This window comes from Phaseolus vulgaris, chromosome 2 (genome assembly GCF_000499845.2).
Source record: "Phaseolus vulgaris cultivar G19833 chromosome 2, P. vulgaris v2.0, whole genome shotgun sequence".
Classification (NCBI taxonomy): domain Eukaryota; kingdom Viridiplantae; phylum Streptophyta; class Magnoliopsida; order Fabales; family Fabaceae; genus Phaseolus; species Phaseolus vulgaris.
In genome coordinates, this window is record NC_023758.2 from 45,972,608 (window position 1) to 45,985,628 (window position 13,021).

At 31.7% G+C, this 13,021-nt stretch overlaps 2 protein-coding genes across 3 annotated transcripts; one reads left to right on the forward strand and one right to left on the reverse strand.

Annotated features, from left to right (window-relative positions):
- The first annotated feature begins 2,280 nt into the window (after nt 1–2,280).
- On the forward strand, nt 2,281–6,858 carry LOC137812653 (uncharacterized). Of its 2 annotated transcripts, none has more exons than XM_068614783.1 (3): nt 2,281–2,746; nt 2,997–3,069; nt 3,705–6,858. In XM_068614783.1, the coding sequence occupies exon 3, from the start codon at nt 3,790–3,792 to the stop codon at nt 6,775–6,777; it is 2,988 nt and encodes a 995-aa protein (XP_068470884.1). In that variant the 5' UTR covers nt 2,281–2,746; nt 2,997–3,069; nt 3,705–3,789; the 3' UTR covers nt 6,778–6,858. The 2 variants fall into 2 exon arrangements, with proteins under 2 accessions (XP_068470884.1, XP_068470885.1); XM_068614784.1 differs by having other exon boundaries at nt 2,345–2,746; nt 2,953–3,069.
- Nucleotides 6,859–9,517: 2,659 nt separating this feature from the next.
- LOC137812654 (ubiquitin-conjugating enzyme E2-23 kDa-like) lies at nt 9,518–12,552 on the reverse strand. The gene is made up of 6 exons (XM_068614785.1): nt 12,419–12,552; nt 12,204–12,283; nt 11,770–11,884; nt 11,564–11,616; nt 11,337–11,465; nt 9,518–9,925 (listed from the first exon to the last, which is right to left on the reverse strand). The coding sequence occupies exons 1-6, from the start codon at nt 12,460–12,462 to the stop codon at nt 9,792–9,794; spliced, it is 555 nt and encodes a 184-aa protein (XP_068470886.1). The 5' UTR covers nt 12,463–12,552; the 3' UTR covers nt 9,518–9,791.
- Nucleotides 12,553–13,021: the final 469 nt, after the last annotated feature.

Here is a 13,021-nt window from a genome sequence, read left to right on the forward strand (position 1 = left end):
CCATAGACATAAAAAGAATAATTATAGGAAAGGTTCCACCATTAAATACACGAGAGAATTAATTTTTGACAGTTTTTTCATGCACCAATGTTTTGAGACTTTAACTCACTAACATTTGATAACACTAATATGACTTTGATAAGAAAATAAAGTAAAATTTGATTAAAGATTATTTGTTGTAGTAATGAAATTTAAACCAAATATGAAATTTAAAAAAGCTACTTATTTTACATATGGCACTTGATCAATATATTTAAAGTATGTCAGGCCTTAAATGGATTAAACCTGTTCTCTTACCCATCTTAATTTTTTTTAATGTTTTCAGCAATTTAAGAAATAATTTCTGGCATGACTTTATTTAAATATATTTATCAATAATTAGTTATTAATAAAAGAAAAATATTTTTTTTCATATAAACCAAAATTATTTATGTACAAGTTCAAATAAATTTTAGAATTTTTTTTAAAAAAATACTAAAAAAGGTGGTTAAAGAGTAACTAATTTAAAATATAATTAATTATTATATTAATTAAGTTATATATTATTTTATAAAATAAATTTTTAATATTTAAAGTAATTTTTATTATTAATAAAATATATAAACTAATTTTTAAATTAGTATATATTATTAAAGTTTTAACTGCTAATTTAAATTTATTGATTAATTTATAATTTAAAATAGTTAGTAATTAAAATCTTAGTAAATAATATTATACTAATCTAAGAATTGTTTTATAAATAAAAATTAATTTATATATTAATAATTTTTTAATTTATAAATAATGAACTTAGTATATAAGGATTAATTATTTTTTTTTATCTAAATTAGTTGTTACGTAATTATTTATTTTTAGTGAAACTTTCATAAATTATTAATAAATAATGATATTTTATCTTGATATTATGTATTTTTTTTTTTTGAGAGATCCTGACTATGATATTCAAGTCTGGAAGAAGTAATAATATATCATTGAACCGAGAGAATGATATCTCCTTGAAGAATTAAAAAATAATGCGATCTTATTAAATTAATATCATTTTAAGAAACTAAAAAAAAGAGTGAATCATCATCAGTGAAAAAAATAAATGATACATTTAATGAAAATTAAATAGAACCAGTGACCATTCAGTTTTACTTAGTGAAGATTGATATGGAATTAGAGAACGTTATATAATTTGATTTATAAAATGACGTACTTTAAATACACGCAGTAAACAATTAAAGCGCATAACTAATCACTTTCATCTTTCTTAAATATAAGTTAATAAATATTCTTTACAACTCGAATATCAAAATATCCTAGTTCTATCATCAACAACTTAATATAGATGACTTATAATTTATAAAAAAATTAATCTAAATCTTGAATTCAAACATAAATACTTATACAATAAACATTAATTAAATAAGCTTCTAACTAATTTATTTATTCAAATTAGTCTTAAATATATGATGGTGATTTTGGAAAGAAAGAAAGAAAAGCCAGCAAAAAGTACATGTAATCTCCAAAACAAGTTTTGTATTTTCTAAAAATAAAAAAGGTGGCAAATGAACAATGTTTTTGAGTAAAGAATAAGATACACTCTTTCTTTTTGTCATTTCAAAACAGTTTTTTATACCACTAACCACGTATATTTTAGCTTAATTAATAATTTTAACTTTTAAATGTTTAATACGCGATTTTAGAATAATAATTTTATCATTTAGAATTGTTCTATTTAATTCGAGCAAAATTACTTATAAAAAAAAACACACTTGTAGTGTCTAATTTACCAGGTCTTATATCTCATTTAGTTATTCGTTTGCACGTATTCTCTACATTAGTACGTGCCTAGGAATTCCAAACAACATAAAAGGTGAGCTATTTTCTTAAAAATTAATACTATGTTTTATTTAATAATTAAAAACATAATGAAAAAAGTGTATTATTAACATTTCTTTTATAAAGCAGATTCCTCAACTATATTTTAATATTTTTCGCCGCTGGTTTTCATTTTTATGCGTGTTAAACTATAAAATTTGAGTAACTATTATTTCAAGATTATAGACAAGATTACGAAAGAAATTATGTAACTATAACATTGGAGTCACAGATTTCATAATCCACACACACATATACAATGTATTGTTTATTTCTGAAATGCTCTCATAAGCAGATGAGAACTTCAATTCAAAAAAAGATGACTGAGAGAAGAGTGTAACTTCAGTCTCTGTCACAAATTTCACAACACAGAGGTAAAATTTATGATTAACTTATGATACTTTCCATTCTCATTGCTCTGAACAACGATTTAAGAATCAACAATTAAACGATTCCTCAAGTTAGAACTGCAACACGTCACAAACACCCAACAAGGTACAAAAGACCAAGTTTGTTCTGGACTATCTTAATCAAAACTAACTTCAAAAGCATCCACCGAAAAACACAAAAAAAGACCAAACCAAAGCCAACAAGAAGAGCTTAAAAAATGCGAATCCAAATGCCGAAATCATAGTGGCCATCTGCAAGATTTAACAGTTGTATAAATGGGCGTGGAGCCTACTTCGATTCCACCACACCCAAGTCAGATCCATAGCGTTCTTCACTCTTGACACTCCATTCTGAACCTTGCAGGCACAATAAAAACGCTACCGTAGCCAAAGATTCACAAGTCAAACTACTGTCACACAACCCACATCCAAAGATAACACTCCTTGTAAGGACTTAGCTACAGTTTCTGCACCCATCAACACCTGTTGTAAAGGTTGGCGCTTTTTGCTTTCATTTCTTTCATTTTATCTCCTTTTCTTCACTTTCCGAAATGGGTGTCTGAGTCTGACACCATATTTGTTTCTCTCCTCACTCATTACCAATAACTCAGCTATATGTTTTTTTTGGCTTCGGTTGTAATGATGTCTGTCTTAATTTTCGTAACTAGTTTGCTTGAGTTTTTTCTTGCTACTCCTACAGTGCTTGGAAATTTGAATGCTTGGATCGTTCTTTGATCTTTGCAGAGGAAAGAGATTGGTTGGTTTGGAAGGAAAACAGTGAATGATGTATGGCATGGTGTTTCAGTTTCTCTGCCTAGTAAGTATTCAGATCTGAGCCACATGACTGTAGTTTTGTCAATTAATTATTTTGGTAGCTCTGGATTGTATAGTGTTTTAACTTTCTTTTTCTTCTCAATGATTCTTCCTTCTCTTGCTTTTAAATTTGGTTGGTGAATTACTTAACAACGAATTATGAGTTTTCTTCAAGTGAGTTAAGTTTTTGCATTTTCTGATTTTGGATCCTATTGTATGTATAACAACAGTAGTAAGTGTCCCAAATTGGTGCTACGTTTGTTCAGGTCAAAATATTTTTTGTAAAGTAAATATTCTTTTTAGGTTGACCATCATGCTTCCTACCACTGGTAATTACTGTTTATGATTTGACCAATTTATCTTTTTCTTTTCTTTTTTGGAAATTTTGAGATCTATAGAAGTGTAACTTAGATGATGGTGGCACTGTTAACTTTTTCTTAAAAGACTCAGACTTTGTCTGGCTTCCCCCCTCCCCTTCTTTACTTTGTTTTTTTATATTACTAATTTATACTTTATAGTACCAAGCATACAGTGCAGAGCATTCAGTTTTGCTTCTTTCTGCAATATTGGAACATTGAATGATTGGAAATTTGGAATGCATCTTCTGACTGATGAATTCGTTTTCCTGAAACTTCACAGTGCATCTTCCAATAAATTTTGTGTGCATGGGACATGGTATCTTCCATAATTGGAAAACATTCACATACCGTCTGTAACTTGAAGGATGGACATCCAAGAAGAGAGCTCCTCCACAGTAGGACCCTTGACAACAAGTTTAAGGAACATGTCATCCTCATCTTCAGCTTTTTTTTCAGCTAATCAGTCACCATTTTTCTCTCCAAGATCATCATCGTGTCAGTTATCAGAGTCTTTGCAACCCGATGCTCCCAGTGACAGAATTAATCTAGATGTTGCTGCCTCCAGTACCAATTCAGGGATTCCGGAACCGAAGTCTCTAATGAATGTTGGATTCACCTTCTCTGAGGTGGATGCATCTCCAGCTGGCCGTAATGCAGGTGATTTACAGAACCTTGACCGCATATCTTCCTCAGTGGGCATCTCTAGTTGCACTGTGTCAGGTCACTTCCATCCCTATGATGATAGTTATTCTGGACCGAAAGATAAGAGAAGTAAAAAAGCCAGAAACAAAAGAATATCAGCAACACCAGGTTCCAGATCACTTTCTTCTTATAGACTAAAGAGTTGTGATGTCTATATAGGATTACATGGTCGTAAACCTCCTCTAATAAGATTTGCTAATTGGCTGCGTGTCGAGTTAGAAATTCAAGGCATAAGTTGTTTTGTATCAGATAGAGCAGGATATAGGAACTCTTGCAAGCTAAGCATTGCAGAGAAAGCTATGGACGTGGCTTCATTTGGGATAGTGATTATAACAAGGAAGTCTTTCAAGAATCCATACACAATTGAGGAACTGCAATTTTTCTCTAGCAAGAAGAACTTGGTCCCTATATATTTTGATTTGAGTCCAGCTGATTGTCTCGTGAGGGATATAATTGAGAAGAGGGGTGAGCTGTGGGAAAAACATGGAGGGGAGCTTTGGCTTTTGTATGGAGGGTTGGAGCAGGAGTGGAAAGATGCTGTTCATGGCCTCTCACGTGTTGAAGAGCGGAAGTTGGAAGCTCAGGATGGAAACTGGAGAGATTGCATACTGAGGGCTGTCACGTTGTTAGCAATGAAGTTAGGCAGAAGAAGTGCAGCTGAGCATTTAACAAAATGGAGGGAGAAAGTGAAAGAAGAGGAGTTACCTTTCACTCGGAATGAGAACTTCATTGGTAGGAAGAAAGAGCTTTCTCAACTGGAGTTTATGCTTTTTGGGGATGTTACTGGAGATTCAAGGCAAGACTATATTGATCTTAAGGCCAGACCCAAAAGAAGGAATTTGACCATTTGTCGCAGCAAGAGTAATGTGCTAGAGGAAAGGCATGTGGGAAATGGAAGCAGGGAGGAAAAAACACCAGTTCTATGGAAGGAGTCAGAGAAAGAGATTGAAATGCAAAGCATTGACTTTTCTCGAAGGCACTACCGGTCAAGGCTGAAACGAGGAGGAAAGTATACTAGGAGGAAAAAAGGAATGAGGATATTATATGGGAAAGGGATTGCCTGCATATCAGGAGATTCAGGAATTGGTAAAACAGAACTTATTCTTGAGTTTGCTTACAGGTTTCACCAGAAATACAAGATGGTGTTGTGGATAGGAGGGGAGAGCAGGTATATTAGGCAAAACTATCTTAACATCAGGTCCTTTTTAGAAGTTGATGCGAGTGTTGAGAATAGTTTGGAGAAAACTATGATAAAAGGATTTGAAGAGCAGGAAGAAGCAGCTGTTTCTGGAATTCGCAAAGAGCTAATAAGAAACATTCCATATCTTGTGATTATTGATAACTTAGCAAGCGAAAAGGATTGGTGGGATCACAAACTTGTGATGGATCTTCTCCCTCGTTTTGGTGGAGAGACCCATGTAATTATATCAACGTGCCTTCCTCGTGTCATGAACTTGGAACCTCTGAAGCTTTCATACTTGTCTGGAGTTGAGGCCATGTCTCTAATGCTAGGAAGTGGCAAGGAGTATCCAGTTGCCGAGGTTGATGCTCTTAGAACCATTGAGGAGAAGCTTGGAAGGTTGACTTTGGGCCTTGCCATTGTCAGTGGAATTTTGTCTGAGTTACCTATAACCCCAAGCAGGCTCTTAGATACCATAAACAGAATGCCCTTGAAGGACATGTCTTGGAGTGGTAAAAAAGCTCACTCATTCAGGCAGAACACTTTCCTCCTGCAACTCCTTGAAGTTTGTTTCTCAATATTTGATCGTGCAGACGGTGCAAGGAGCTTGGCAACCAGAATGGTACTGGTAAGCGGATGGTTTGCACCTTGTGCAATTTCAGTTTCCTTATTGGCACTTGCTGCTCAGAAGATACCAGAAAAGCAAAAGGGCACTTGTTTCTGGAGAAGATTACTGCAATCCTTGACATGTGGGTTCACATCCTCACACACCAAAAAATCAGAATTGGAAGCATATTCTCTGCTGCTAAGATTCAATATCGCAAGGAGTAGTACAAAGCAAGGACATATACATTTCAATGAAATGATCAAACTATATGCTAGGAAAAGAGAAGTTAACGGATCTGCACAAGCAATGGTTCAGGCTGTTATCAATCAAGGGTCAATATCTGAAAGCATAGAGCATTTATGGGCTGCATGTTTTCTGGTATTTGCATTTGGTCATAATCCTGCGGTTGTTGAACTCGAGGTTTCAGAGCTCTTATATCTTGTTAAAAAAGTGGTTCTGCCTCTTGCAATTCACACTTTCATTACCTACTCTAGATGCACTGCTGCTCTAGAGCTTCTGCACCTTTGCACCAATGCCTTGGAAGCTGCAGACCAAGCATTAGTCACCCCGGTTGATAAGTGGTTTGACAAATCACTATGCTGGAGGTCCATTCAAACCAATGCCCAGTTGAATCCTTGTCTTTGGCAAGAGTTGGCTTTGTGTAGAGCCACTGTGCTTGAGACCAGGGGCAAGCTAATGCTAAGAGGTGCACAATTTGACACAGGGGATGATCTAATCAGGAAGGCTGTTTTCATCAGGACTTCAATTTGCGGTGAAGATCATCCAGATACCATATCTGCTCGTGAAACATTAAGCAAACTCACTAGACTAATTGCAAATGTCCAAATTCGTGCTTCTGCATAAACTTTATTCTGCATCTTGTAAGGAAACTCTAGAATCATACACTAGATTTTTAGAATAAAACTACTTCTTTATACTCTTTCATGGAACTTTCTACAGCATATTTTACAAGTCTAATACCAGATACAATTTTATTTAAGAAGTATTCCTCCTTCTTCACCTGCTTTTCTTCACAGGTTTAGTTTGCTTCTTCACTTGGTTAATAATGAACACAATTATATTATCATCTTGTTGCAAAAGTCTTAGCTTCAGGCACCAATATGCACCCTCTGCAAGTTGAAGGAGTTTCTCAACATTTAACTTTTTATCACCTACACATAAGAATGACTTTTTGGGGTTCTGGAAATATATCTTGAAAATACAAGAGATATACAATAGAGAGGAGTTTGTGGTTTATACATAAAAATGTAACAAAATCTCAAATATAAACAATATCTTATTCTTAACTTTCTAAATCTAAATAATAAATATATTTTATTTTTATGTAAAAGATCTTTTTTTTTTAAAATTGAGAATTTTCCTAAAAACTAATTTAAAGAAAAGATATTAAGCAAATATTATCAAGAATCTTTCCTGTCTTAATATCTGTTTATCTGAATTTGTCTTAATATCTGTTTATCTGAATTTCAAATTTGGAGCAACCAACTTGCTCCAATAATAAAATTGTTTAAGAACTACTTCTTTAATTTAAGTAAAATATCAAACAATATGTTAAAAAAAATAATATACTAAATTCATAATTAGTTCATTTATAAATGGTTGACTTGCATTTTCTCCCTTTAATTTAAATTATGTATGGTTTTGGTTTATTTAGTTTTTTGTTGGCTAATTATGTTTTTCTTATTAAAGAAATTTGATGTCTTACTTGTATATTTCCCCCTAAAAACTCTCACATTTTCGCTTTTACTCAAAATTATTAATCGAATCAATTAAATTTCATTTCACTATAATTCATTAACCAAAACATTAAACTTTGTCTATCTTGAAATTTGATTCTTTTTCAACGCTATTATTAATTACATCTTTAAATCCTTAAATTTTACTAAGTTTTCACTAAATTTCTTACTGCACAATTTTAAAGTTATTTTATATTTCATAATCCTCTTTAGATAGAAAATACCGGTTGAAGGGTTTTTTAAATAGAACAAAAATTATGGCATCTAATCAAAATACCATTATTTTTCCTGTCTCGAAAACAATTGAAGGTAAAAATTAATATGGTTATAAATTTACTGAAATATGTTTTTTTAGTGTTTTAAATTAAAAAAAAATATTTTTTAAGTTCTTGAACATGTTTTTGTCCATTATTACTAACATTACATTCGGTTTTTTATTTTGCTAAACGACACGTGTGATCAAAATAATAACTTAAATTTATATATTTATTTAGAAAAAATATAGGTTTAGTCTATCAAATATGGGTTAAATTTTATTTTACTCTCTTAAATTTAAAGTGAACCTTTTTAGTTTCTTAAATTTAAAGTGAATTTTTTAGTTTCTTAAATTTAAAATTGAGGTTTTTAGTGTGCTAACAACAATACTAACAAACAGTTATTTAAATTACAATGTTAATGTTAAATAAGACAATATGAAAATTATAAAATGTATCGGTCGATACCGGACGAGCTAATTTTGGACCTGGTGATCGATCGACTAAGTCAAAGAACACATGAAGTTACACAATAAATAAGAGTAATGATGGTTACAATAACACACTTAATGAGTCACATTCATGTCCTGAGATATGCGAGAAATATATCTGACAAATCAGTTAAATACTAAGTAACTGAAAGATGTTATAAATATAAATATTCTATAAATGTTTCAATATACCTATATACCTAATCAAGGATCACGATGCATATCAGTCAATAACTGATATACGACTCATCATGGCAAGGCCCATAACTAATCCTATAAATAAAAATATATCATGAAGGAGACTTGAAGAGAGGAATAAGGAGACATAAAAATTTATTATTTTATACATATAATCCAAAAGTAAAACATAAATGTATAGTTAGTTGCGATGACAAGATCATAATAATATATTACTGCATCCGTTATGTTATTCCTATTATATTTCTTTTTTCTTTTATCTTTAATCTCTCATGTATTCAAAAAAAATAAAAACAAAATAATCTATTTTGAATTTATCGTTCATCAAACCTATTGATATATTTTGAAAGATACATACACCTCTTACAATGTACATCCATTATCTCTCTATTTCCATTGGCAGACCTTCAATATTAAGAAACAAAGTTCATGCGATATTGGTGCTAATGAGCTAATATCCCTGGATGATGTGCTCAGAATCAATCAAGAATTAGATAATAACCTTCTCTTCTTCGATGATGTGATCAGAATCAGTCCCTAAAAATCTAGATAACAACCTTTCTTACAATATAATTAACCTAATTAAGTGTATATAATGGTATTTTGATTGATGTCGACCTAATCCAGACCCACAACGGAGACCTCATTACGATTCTATAAATATGTACTCATTTTAAAAAATATGTGATGAACAATATTTATTATCCTCACTTACTAAATACTGAATACTAACTTAGACATTACTAAATACTGAATACTAACTTAGACATCAAAGTAACTTTTGCAGGTATCTTATTTTCATTGTCAAAGACCAGATCTCCCGTGGAGCTGGGGTGATAAGGAGCACTTAGGAAGATAAGGAGAACAATTCTCAACCCATACAAGAACAACTCAAGATCTCACATAACCAACAAATGGGAAAAGCATCTTCCCACAATTTCATCTAGGTGAGAGAAGTAATAATTCATACGCATTCAGAAATTGAATTTTCTAGCCACATACTAAATATCTTAAAACACCTTCACAAATCAATTTACACAGACACCATGGAACAGATAGAAAGGCGTGAAGTTTTCCTTCAACCCTAAGAACTTGTCTCTTGAACCTATTCTTGGACTGAATATGAAATCATATGATATCATGTACAACAAAATAGGACAGGCATTATATGTAAAAATCTAAGGATCAGGTTGGCCAACGATGGCATCATCACTAGAGGCATAAGAATCTTCTTCACTCAGCTCATCCTCGCTAGAATCTGGATCCTCTACGGCTCCAATGTCTTCTGGCTTGGCATATTTCTCACAATATTCTGTTCATTGGCTCAAAAAATAAAAATTATAAACAAAAGCACCTGCTTAGAATATAACAACAAATTGAGATATGGTAAATATATTAAACTGATGTTTCTCTTGTTAGTCTTTAAACTACTGTCTCACTTGAAGCTAGGTGTTAAGCTAAAAACAGTGTAACATCTAGGTTTCGGTGACCATGACTTACAATGCATAAGTATTCACATATGTGAGTAAGCATATTTTAAGGAAATAATCATCATTTCTGTTATCTTTCTAAGAACTTTTATGATAATAAACAATTATTTATCGCTATACCAAACATGGCCAGAGATCTAGGACCTATGATTCAATTGACACAACCAATAATAGAAGTTGTATGACAGTGAATTGGAAAGTACTTGCTTTGATCAGAAACTCAGAACTTGAAAATGGTTGTGTATGTTAAATACTTTATATTATCTCAGTTACAAGCAAAATATTAAACATTATACCATGAAAACACAAGGTGTATGTTATCATTTGAGTGTCTGAATTCAAAAACTATTCTTTTACATACTCAATGTACACTTATTTATTATTATAGGGTGGGATTGATCAATGCTAAAAGGAATACCAGAATAGGATGCAAGCAGGTAATGCAATTTGCTCTATTTATCCAAAATAAAAAAAATAAAAAAAGCAAGAAAGACGGATACAAGATACAGTTTGGTTAAATAGTTTAATTAAACACTTATTATTATTAAGTTCATATTAAATGAGAGCTTTATTCGAAAAGCATAACTGTAAATCTGATTGAAATAAGTACAAAAAAAACTTATAAGAAGGTAATTCAAGTCCACAAGACCTCTTTCAATGGCCAATATATTGCATATAAAAGGCCAAGGTGTCTAAAACTGAATGTTTTAGTGACTAAATTATATGTCAGTATAGAAGTCATGAAGTTGAGATGTCCAAATTTCTTAGAAGCAAAAAGAAAGAATAATGCCAAAGCTTTCAACCTGAAAGCTTCTACTAGCATATTAAAGATAAGTGATTGGCTGCGGGAATCCTCATTGACAAGTGTGAACATATTCTAAATATGTTGGGGAAGTGCTTTAAATCGAACAAATCCTTTGGCACAAACTGGAGATTTCAATTGTTGAACTTAATAATGATATTACAAAACATTTACAAGCGTTGTGCTAAGGGATTTGTGCTCAATATCAGTTTGGGCAAAATGATATTGACCCTTTTGCATAAACTTGAATCTTCAAAGCTTTTGATTAACCATTAACTAGTTAATGATATCTCACTTCACTCCAATTGAAATTGGATAAAAAAAAGATGACTTTTGCTATTGTTAACAATAATGAAGAAACCCTCTTACTATGAACATGAATTACCTAAACATGAAAAAAATATTATAGTTTTTATAGAAAGGATTACCACCTTTGACCCTTTGTTCATATGTAGCATGATCTCGGATCATCAAGGCAGCAGCATCACTATTCAATGGATCTGATGCATTGGGATACAGAAGAAGTTGAGGAAGAAACACCTCAAACACATTAACAAGGTCTGAAAGGAAATAAGAAAAATCACCAAATTTTAAGTAGTGGCAGTAACAAAGCAAGGCGGAAGTATGCATATAATCAAATTCTTTAAACATTACTTACCAAACATGGGACTCCAAGTCTGGTTAATAACATCTAAGCATACAGCACCAGACCTAAGCATTAGAGGAAACTGTATAAATGAATTACTGAGTTTTGCAATGTGTTTGTGTAACAACAAATAGACTTCCCATTGAGTGTAGTGACCCTGCTTAAATAAGATATAAACTATGATTCAATGAAGTTATGGCTGCAGTAGAACAACTTACAGTTCATCAACATTAGGATGGAAAATTTTGTTGACAAAGCCAATAGATGGAGACTTATAGGGATAAGCATCAGGTAGCTCCACCTTTATCTTCCACACACCAACCTCATAGGGACCTGCACACGATTCTTATAAAAGTGAAAAAAAAAGAGAGAAAAAGAAAACAACCATCCATTTCCATCTTTGAAGTTAACTAGACATAGATCCTAATGCAATTCATCCTCATTGAAGAAAATAGCCAAACATTAGAAAAAAAAACAGCCGAGTTCAATTCAGGGTTAGTCTCAGCTATTGACTACTGATCTAAACACTTCACATTGAATAACTTCAATTTCAATGGAGACAAAGTTGGACAAAGAGAAAAATATCATCTCAATTCTGAAAAACAAAATAAAAAAAAGTAAAATAATGGCACAAAGGGATGCAAAAATTTACTATCTTTAGGTCCCCGGAATTCCACAAAGAACTCTTGCATGCCATCGTTGATCATCTCCACCTTGTAATCACTCATCATCCTGATGACCACCTGATCCATGTCAATCCAACACACCCCAAATGGAAAAAAAAAAAAGACAACAAATTTATGCAAAAAAAAACAGCTTCTGAAATTTAAAAAATAAAAAATAAAAAATTTCAAAAAGACAACACACAGTTTCATCAGGTCCATGTCTCGGCGTTTGCTAGGGGAAGACATTGTTTCTCTCTTTGCTTGTCTCTTGTTATTTGTGCGAGTGTGCTGCTGCGCAGCTCTGTGGAATCAAATGCAAGAAGGAAGAGTGAAACTGTTTACTTAATGTTCCACATATATATATAAAAAAAAACTCCGACCCAAACACAAAAAAAAAATAATATTGTAATTTTATATTCAAAATTAATGTGAAAAAAATAAATCTTCATTCATTTTATATTTTTTGATAAATAATTGGTTTGACCGATATAATGCAATTAATTTTATTTTTCAAATCTATATTTTTTTTATAAATTTTTATACATGTTATTCTTAATTTTTATAGAGATAAAACAAATTTAAAATAATATGTTTAAAAAACAAGGATTAACATGGTATGTTAATGACCTGAATGTAGCATTTTAAAGTACAAAGATCAAAATATAAAACTTGTACAACTATAAAAATGAATAGTTAAACTTCATTAAAAAAATTATAAGTCAATGACAACACTATAGATATATCCTTTCAGTGTGCTTATGAGTTAGATGCCTCTTAATTTGACCATTCTAATAACATGCACTTT